Genomic DNA, 9,622 nt, shown 5'->3' on the forward strand with positions numbered 1-9,622 from the left:
AAAGGTGTTATCTGTTCATCATTAGCCTTCCGCTCTTCTGCTTCCTCCCCAGTATAAAACTTTTTCCAGGTTCTCTTCCTTTCAAAACAAGACCTCCTGCATTTTATTTAAATTGATTTTGAATTCTCTGTGCTGCGACATGTTGGGAAGGGAAGCATCTGCAACGCCCTGGAGGCCTCTGGAAAATGACCCTAGGGAGGAGGAGGAGGGCACACCCTCTTCTGTACATTATTTTGAGTGATAATAGCTGTAATGCCTGTGAAGGAAAGGCTATGTGAGATACCTCCCAGTTTCTAGGAGAGTGGTTTTCCAGTCCTATGATCGATCTCATCAGAGAAAGAAGCTCAGGTTGCCTGGCAGAGCTTATGAACAAGACAGATGTAACTCTCAACCTCCATGACAACTGTTAATGATTTGCCCCCCTTGTTACTGTTGTGTGAGCATCCCCCCCAGTGCTCTCATTTCACGTGGAGGTTAGTACCCTTCTGAAACTGACTGCTTCACATATGTTAGCATCGGACTTCTTCAGACAGCTTAGCCCCATCAGAATTTCCAGTTCCTAACCTTTATGCTTCCCTTTTGTCATCAGCTGCTTCAGAGAATTAAAATAACCACCTGTGTCTGAGGTGGTTTCTCTTTGAAGCATGAGAATAGAGGGTGCTCGAGATGGCAGGAGTGGACAGATGAGAAGGAGCAGGCGGGAGAGGGAGGACTCCAGAGTTTTCTGCAAATTGCAGTGAGTATAGCATGCTGCTGCCTGTGTCTGAGATGTAAAGCACCCTTTACACTGGAGTCAGAGAGACACTGTGAGATTAAAAGGCAGGTATGCAAAACCACTTTCAATGCCGTTTATTTGCTCTGTATGTTTTTCTTAGAACAGATGGGGACAGTAAGCTGGTGTAACTTACTTACTCATGCTTGTCTACCAAGTTTCACTTTTGGATTCTCACACATTAACAAGTAATTGCAGCAAGAGGGGTTGTAGCTTTGGTAGGAGTGTTTCCAACAAAATACCTGTATAGCAGCGGTGACTTTTGCATTGCTTCTCTCTGTGTACACATTGGGAACTAAGGTGATGCATGTACTTACTATAAATGCTGAGAGACAGAAATTATTAAAAATGTTTTAATTTATTTAGCACTCAGAGGGCAGTAGGTTCTTCACAGTTAGAGATGAAAATGTAGTTTCTGCCGTCAAAATTTAGATAGATGAAAAATAAGTAACAAACAGGAAGAGAAACCAAAAAGTATTCAGACCAAAGGAAGCAAGACGAACATACGGAACACTGGATTGACAGATTAAAAAATTACTTTTCAGTCACTTGTGAAAGTTATTCTGAAGGACCTGTTGGGTCTATACCCAAATTGGTTAAGAGCTTTTCTAAACTGTTCTTTGTTTAGATTATTCAGCCAAACTAAGACAAAAGTTTTTCTTAATGAAAATTTCTGTAATTTTACGGTTTCTGTCAAGTACATAGCAGCAAGAGAACATTTATTTTTATATGATGGCATTGTGGTGCCAGTCAGAACCTGAGATATGCTAAAAATGAAGGGGATAGCTCATGTTAACTTTTTGCTTTGGTTTCTTATGGAGGACTGTTTGTCACTCTGTTCTAAGCCACAACCCCAGGCAAAACTGTGCTTGGGTTTTAAGGCCATCTGTATTCTAAATCTTGAATCAGATTTGGATTTTACAAAGTAGCTGCCAGCTTTTTGATACAAGTGGCTCAACCATAAAACCCAGGATCCAGATTCCGTAAAATCATGATCTAGATAGAGGCCAGATGTTCATGCAGACTCTTTGTGCTAACAAATTGGTGTAAAAGTTCATTAAAGTAAGAATGTCATCTTTTCTGGTTTGGATCCACATTCAGACAGCCTAAAATCCAGCTTTAATCTACATGCTCGGTGTTTACAGTTGGCTGGCTCCAGGCTCACTAAGTCATATAAGCTGATAGGAAATCCTAGGCCCAGGAATGTGACTGGAATTTAGGCCAGGTACACCTGTCTTTGTCCTATTTTATCCAGAAATTCAGGACTAATTCAGGACTGAGCTGCTAATGAGTGACAGAAATGTACTTCTTTCCTTAACAAAGGTGATGTCTTCTTATCAGTGCCTTTATATGTGATTTTTTGCAATATTATCTGTTTTGTTTATCCAGTGGGCAGTCACCTTAGCCAGTGTCTTGACTGTGGCTCTGCAGAGGACAAGACCCAATCTGTTGTTCTGCTTTGTCTCGTGCTTTGCTACAGGTAACATCAGTTGCAAGGGGATGACAGAGCGCATTCATAGCATCAACCTTCACAACTTCAGCAATTCTGTGCTCGAGACCCTCAACGAGCAGCGCAACCGTGGCCACTTCTGTGACGTGACGGTCCGCATCCACGGGAGCATGCTACGCGCCCACCGTTGCGTGCTGGCGGCTGGCAGCCCCTTCTTCCAGGACAAGCTGCTGCTGGGCTACAGTGACATCGAGATCCCCTCGGTGGTGTCAGTCCAGTCCGTGCAAAAGCTCATTGACTTCATGTACAGTGGGGTGCTGCGGGTCTCGCAGTCGGAGGCCCTGCAAATCCTCACAGCTGCCAGCATCCTGCAGATCAAGACTGTGATTGATGAGTGCACAAGGATTGTCTCGCAAAACGTGGGAGAGGTCTACCCAGTGATTCAGGATTCTGGCCAGGAGACACCCAGGGGAACACCCGAATCAGGCACCTCGGGGCAGAGCACTGACACGGAGTCTGGCTACCTGCAGAGCCACTCACAGCACAGCGTGGATAGGATCTACTCAGCCCTCTACGCGTGTTCCATGCAAAATGGCAGCGGGGAGCGCTCCTTCTACAGCGGGGCTGTGGTCAGCCACCATGAAACAGCCCTCGGCCTCCCCAGGGACCATCACATGGAAGACCCCAGCTGGATTACCCGGATCCATGAGAGATCACAGCAAATGGAGCGGTATCTTACCACCACTCCAGAGACCACACACTGCCGCAAGCAACCACGCCCTGTCCGAATTCAAACCCTGGTGGGCAACATCCATATTAAGCAGGAGATGGAGGATGACTATGACTACTATGGCCAACAGAGGGTGCAGATCCTTGAGCGCAATGAGTCTGAGGAATGCACTGAGGACACTGACCAAGCAGAAGGCACTGAGAGTGAGCCCAAAGGGGAGAGTTTTGACTCGGGAGTCAGTTCCTCCATTGGCACTGAGCCCGATTCCATGGAGCACCAGTTTATGGCTGGCCTGGGCCGAGACGGGCAGCAAGAACCTTCCCAAGCAGATCAAACCGACATCTCTGCTGACGGCACTCAGCCTCAGCAGCAGCATGTAGATGCCAACTCTTCCTCGCCGGAGAGAAGCAATGACGTTGAAATGGACAGCAAAGTGCTCACAGTCAATAACAGCACCGAAAAGGGGGCTTTGCAGCCTTCTGTCAGTACAACTGTTGCCCAACCATTGCCAACCACACAGATCTACTTACGCCAGACAGAAACCCTCACCAGCAATCTGAGGATGCCACTAACTCTGACCAGCAACACTCAGGTCATTGGCACAGCTGGCAACACCTACCTGCCTGCCCTTTTCACCACACAGTCTGCTGGCAGTGGCCCTAAGCCTTTTCTCTTCAGCCTGCCCCAGCCCTTAGCTGGCCAACAGACACAGTTTGTGACAGTGTCCCAGCCAGGCCTATCAACCTTTACTGCCCAGCTGCCAGCCCCACAGCCCCTGGCCCCATCTGCGGGCCACAGCACAGCAGGTGGGCAGGGTGAAAAAAAGCCTTACGAGTGCACTCTCTGTAACAAGACTTTCACCGCCAAACAGAACTACGTGAAGCACATGTTTGTACACACAGGTAAGAGCGTGTCCCTTTGGCTTATATGCGAAGCCAAGGAAAGCCCTTTACAAACGTGGACCTATATTCTGTATCCCAACCTGCTATTCCCCGGCACAAACAGCAGGGTTAGTGAGGTTATCCCGGGTGCTGGTATCACTGAATGCTTTCTAAGTAGGTCCAAGCCTGGGTGTTACACGCACTGTCACATTTTCTACATATCACATACTTCTGCAGGAAAGTAAATTTGGAGTTTTTTCAGGAAGATTTTCGGTACTTCACTGATGCTGATTACTGTAATCTCCTGTCTCTTGGTAAGTCAGGTGTTTCACTAGCTGTGAGTACAGAAAGGTAGGGCTGTGAGAGAAAAATTTAAAATAATAAATGTACAACATCTTCAACAGCACCTTTTTTTTAAATGCAGTTGCTTTACTGTGTGATCTTTTAAGACAATGTAGAAAACTGTATTTACTACTGAATCAGAACTGCCTTTTCTAGCTTTGTCAAGTTATGAGACTTTAAAGCAACAACTTATCTTACATGGAGATGCTGTCCTGGGATCAGAACTAAATTTTGCTTGCCCTAGGCCTCAGCTTATTCTGAACTTTGGAGAGACATTCTAGTCTGGAAAAAGATAGAATAAATATTTATCTCACCAAGCAGTGGCTTTGTTCACATCAAATCCTAAAATAAATATTGCATTTGTGATATATGGAGTGGAACTTGGATAAATTGCCTAAGGTATGAGAGAAATGCAAGTCATGCCTCCCTATTGTATCAAATAGATTTCACTTCCATGTGTGTATATAAACTTTTAACTTCTATTTATGTATAAGTATCAGTTAAATGACAAATTTATCTAGAAATATCTAAGACCCAGACACATGCATGTGCATATGCACGTATAAAAAGTCCAGTTCTCAGGACAGAATCGAAGTATATAATTGCAAGGATCAAGAATCCCAAATCCCAAGATTACTGTTTTTGTAAGTTCTCCATCTTTCTGCTGTGGATGAGTAACTAAAATAACATGTAGATAGCGTTGTGTCATTCAGAAAAATATCCCTATGAAATTACAGTCAAATGTATTTGCCTTCATCCTTATTCATAAAGCTAGAAAGGCATTTTCACAAATCAATTCACTGAGATTAGGTGCTTCTTCCCCTTCTCCCCCCAGCTGTGCACTACATTTGGAATTTGGAATCAGATGAAGACTTAATAGTGAAAGGCCTGCCCTAAAATATTCCTAACTACTAATCATACATTCAACCAAGGCAATTGATAGATGTCCCCAGTCGTGATTTAATGTTTTGTGTGGTTCTGAGAATGCCAAAAATAATGAACTTCTAATGGTAAGGAGACAATTGGGTAGATAAATGACTTATGAGTTCATTTAGGAACTAATTGGCTCCTAGAGTGTCCTGGAAAATAATAGCACTTTAGCCAACAGAGGACAGGGCTTCAAAAAACCCTCCTGAAAACAGCTTTTAAATGTACAGCCTCAGCAGAAGCAGATCTATTCCCTTGTCCAATGTTGGGCAGAGTCATTGGGAAGACCTGTGAGAGGAGACAAGCTACGCCCGCTATCGAGGAGGCTAGTGAAGTGGCTTTGCTCAGCCCTGTGAGAAGAAGCCAGGCAAAGTGACTCGGGAAGGGATCCAAGGAAAAAGTGAAAGATTTGAGATGCAAGTGTTTGAATTAGTCTTGTTGTCTGGAGTGGCTCACAAGAAAAGCCACAGAAAAGTCTAAAGCTTCAAGTAGGATCCAACGACCTAAAGGCCTCCCAATCTCTGCCTGTTCTTTATGCTTTCAAAAACTTTGATTTAGCTTTTTTTTATGCAAGGAAAGCAGAGCAATGTAGGCACACACCTACCTCCCTTTGTTCTCTCACATAGATACAAACATAGTAGAGGTTTATATTTTGCCACGTTTCCTCCAGACTGGCTTTAGAACACATGCAGTCTCTATGCACCTTGTAAGCCATCGTTACCTTCTCCTTCAGCGTGTCACACTGAGATTAATATGCAATAGCTGTCCCATATTGTTGTCTAAAAAGAGCCAAATATGAAATACAGAACCAGAAGGAGGAATGTACACATCTAATTCACTGAGCAATGCTTTCTCTGACTTCAGGATGAAGAATCCGGAGAATAAAGAATCCACAGTGGGAAAAGGCAACACGGTGATCAATTAGGGACCAAATAAGTTTGCCTTCAGAAAAGAAAACCTAAAATGTTGTGAGATTCTTAAGAGAGAAGAATTCCCAGGAAGGTTTTGAAGTTAGGGCTAGAATGCTAGAACCCACTGTGTATTAGACATATGTATAGGCCAAAATTAGGGTGTTTTTATAGCATAATCTTAACAGGGTCTAGAATGGAGGTCTTGTTACAGACTCTGAGAGATACATTGCCTAAGGCAAAAAGGAGCAAGGTAAATATAATCAGTCTCTCCTACAGTAATCTGGCATGATTAGAGCTAACATGCTATCATTTTCCACATAACATGCATGTGTCCTGCATATTGGCCTGTCTACACTCAGCACACTACTGATGTTGGCACAGCAGAGAAAGTAAAGACTTGATTTTTTTTTTTTTTTGACCAAGTGTCTTTCACCAAGTAGGCTCAAATTCATCATTGATGCAAGGAAGAACAGCCTGTGAATTTCATTCACAGATGTTGGCATCATGTCTGCATACTGCGAAATAGTCAGAGAGAGAAACAAAGGCAAGAGCCTACATAACCTACATAAAAATGTAGGTCCTTCCCATCCAATCCATATTAATCATCTTCTCTTAAAATTGAATATAAGTAGCGTATTGGAATCTCGCTCTACAAAGAGTAAATGATATATTGCCACAGATACATGATGCTTCCTGAAGATTGACTCTTCAGAGTTTAAAATAGTCCCAAATAGATTGTAAGAAGAAGGAAGCAGGATGTCTGTGGAAGTGAAGAATCTCCGCTGGATAGGAAATTGCAGAATGGCCAAAGGAAAACCATTTTTCAGTCAGTGAAATAGAGAATTATTCTGATTGATTCAGAGTTAAGGTACCATCTCTCTCCATGACAGGTTTTGGGATGATGAATTGCCGTGCCTGAAATATACCACGAGTAGTGTAGGAAACAAATTAAAAGGCAGATTTTGATGGGACATTCAGGGACTTGGCTACATTATCGATATGGCCACATATCATGAAAATATTGCTTCATACCATGAAATATGAGGCTATAACGTTGTCTTGCAAAAGAAGTCTCAGCGTGAGGAACAATTAAGAGAAGTCTGGACAAACCAGTCATGTGTAATGGGCTAAATATTTTCTTCAGTGCATCCTCATAGTCACTGGTTTGTCTGGATGGGGTCAGAGTTCACTTATACGAGTTGCTGTCATCAGTTTTACAATGGCTCTGGGTAGGGAAGGCAATGTGGTAGATGACATACGTATTTCATCTCTCTGATTTAGCTGATTAGGTATTTTATTTAATGGACAGTGACAGCATTTAAATTTCATGTCTGTTATAGTAGAAGTATATCTGTTGGGTTGCCCTTTCCACTGTGCTAGCTGGCCTGAGACATTTTGTATATTGAAGCACCCTTTTAATTACTGTTGCCCATGGTTCAGCTACCAGATTTGACCAGAAAAAGGGGCAACAAATTTAAACCTTTTATAAGGAGTAGAATTGCTTTGCATTCCTCTAGCATTTCTCTTCTGAGGAGAAATTTTAAAGCAATGTGACAAAAAAGGGTGCATTGAAGCTCAGCTATCTGTGACAGGCAGGTAGATCACTAGCTTTCTCCGTATTTTTATTGCATACAAGTAGGGTAATGGAGGCTCTTAAAGGTAAAATAACTTGAGTAAGACCTTTGTTAGGTCTTTCTTAGACCTAAGGTCTTTCTTTCTTAGAAATGAGGACAAGAAAGGAACGCCAGCCTTCTTCCTCATCCTCTGGGATGGCAGAGGCCGTGTCATTGAAGAACGGGGGCAGAAGCCAGGATCTTTTAATTCTAGTCCTGTCTTTGCGACTGCTTACCGTGTGAACTTGAACGATTCGTCTCAGCTTCTTTTAACAGTGTATAAATAGGGAATACCTACAGCCTCCTTTGGAAAGCACTGTGAAACCTCTAGTCACAAAATATTTTTTGTATTGAAAGCATGGTTATTAACACAATTATTCTTTCTTAGCCAGAGCATCCCTCCAGAGATCACAGTCAGTCTTACCATTAGTTTATTGCAAAGAGTGATACAGAGCTGAGTTAATTTTATTATCTTCTTTTCTGTTTTTCTGTTTTTCTTTCTCTCTCTCTCTCTCTCTCTCTCTCTCTCTTTCTGTCTTTGGTAATGGGCAGGTGAGAAGCCCCACCAATGCAGCATCTGTTGGCGCTCCTTCTCTTTAAAGGATTACCTAATCAAACACATGGTGACGCACACTGGCGTGAGGGCATACCAGTGCAGTATCTGCAACAAGCGCTTCACCCAGAAGAGCTCCCTTAACGTGCACATGCGCCTCCACCGCGGGGAGAAGTCCTACGAGTGCTATATCTGCAAGAAGAAGTTCTCCCACAAGACCCTGCTGGAGAGGCATGTGGCTCTGCACAGCGCCACCAACGGCACACCTGGAGCCACGGGCACTGGCGCGAGGGCCGTCCCTGCTGGGGTGGTGGCCTGCACGGAGGGGACCACGTACGTCTGCTCTGTCTGTCCAGCTAAGTTTGACCAAATCGAGCATTTCAACGACCACATGAGGATGCATGTGTCAGATGGATAAGTAGAATCTCTCTCTCTCTCTTTGTTATGAACAAAAAATAGAAACAACAAAAAAAGCTATGGCACTAGAGTTTAAGAAATGATTTTTGTTTCATTTTTACCTTTATTTTCCTCCTTTTTTTGGGTTCGTTTCGTTTTGTTGTTTTTGTACTACATGAAGAACTGTTTTTTGCCTGCTGGTACATTACATTTCCGGAGGCTGGGTGAATAATAGTTTTCCCAGCCTCCCTCGGATGGTGGCCTTAAGGCCAGGTAGTGCTTCATGAGCTCCACTGGTTGGATCTCTAGCTACTGGCCTCTAAATACAACCCTTCTTTACTACAAAAACAAACAAAAAACACAAAAAAAAACACAAAAAAACAAAAAAACAGACAGAAAAATAAAAACAAAAAACAATTTCTTTTTTTCTCACTTGTGAAGAGCACTACAAAAAAAACAAAACAAAACAAAATATATTACAAAATCTACAAGGCCTACTGTCGTTATAAGTACACCGCTCGCAGTGTTTCAATGGACATAACTCACAATTCTGACCGCTTTTGGACTTCACAGTATCCAGTTAGAACTGTGGAATATTTTGCTTCTGGTTGACCAGCAACCAGAGGAAACAAGGCCCTGCTGGTTTCCACCACGTGTCTGCTGTCTCACACACACCTGCATCCGCAAACACACACAAAAGGGCTGAGGGGAGTGCAAGGCAGTGTGGCTTGGATAGTGTGGAGTCCCTGCCGGATGAGGAAAGAGAATCAGAGGTTCCTCACCTGGATTCTGCTCCATCCCACGCTCTCTGGCTCACCCTCCCCACTGCTTTTCCCATGCCACCACCACCACCACCACCTTACAGCAGAAACCAAGAAGAGTCAGACAACGCGCAACGGTGGCTTTCTGTAATTTATTCAGTGTCTTCGCTGAGCCCAGGGCCTCAGCACAATCAAGAGGGACTTTCACAGAAGGCAAAGAGAAACACAGAGGAAAATCAAAGATATCAGAGGTTGCAACCTATGGATCTAGGTACAAGAGAAGGGT

At 43.5% G+C, this 9,622-nt stretch overlaps 1 protein-coding gene across 32 annotated transcripts in view; it reads left to right on the forward strand.

Annotated features, from left to right (window-relative positions):
* The window catches only part of ZBTB20 (zinc finger and BTB domain containing 20), a 496,803-nt gene extending 487,812 nt beyond the window's left edge, over window positions 1-8,991 (forward strand). For all 32 annotated transcript variants that reach the window (XM_068958946.1, XM_068959053.1, XM_068959048.1 and 29 more), the window contains 2 exons: window positions 2,253-3,854; window positions 8,179-8,991. In XM_068958946.1, coding sequence (XP_068815047.1) covers window positions 2,273-3,854; window positions 8,179-8,597 — 2,001 coding nt within the window. In that variant the 5' untranslated portion in view covers window positions 2,253-2,272 and the 3' untranslated portion in view covers window positions 8,598-8,991. The remainder of the gene's footprint in view (window positions 1-2,252; window positions 3,855-8,178) is intronic.
* The last annotated feature ends 631 nt before the right edge of the window (window positions 8,992-9,622 follow it).

The sequence above is a fragment of the Struthio camelus genome, chromosome 1, assembly GCF_040807025.1.
Source record: "Struthio camelus isolate bStrCam1 chromosome 1, bStrCam1.hap1, whole genome shotgun sequence".
NCBI lineage: Eukaryota > Metazoa > Chordata > Aves > Struthioniformes > Struthionidae > Struthio > Struthio camelus.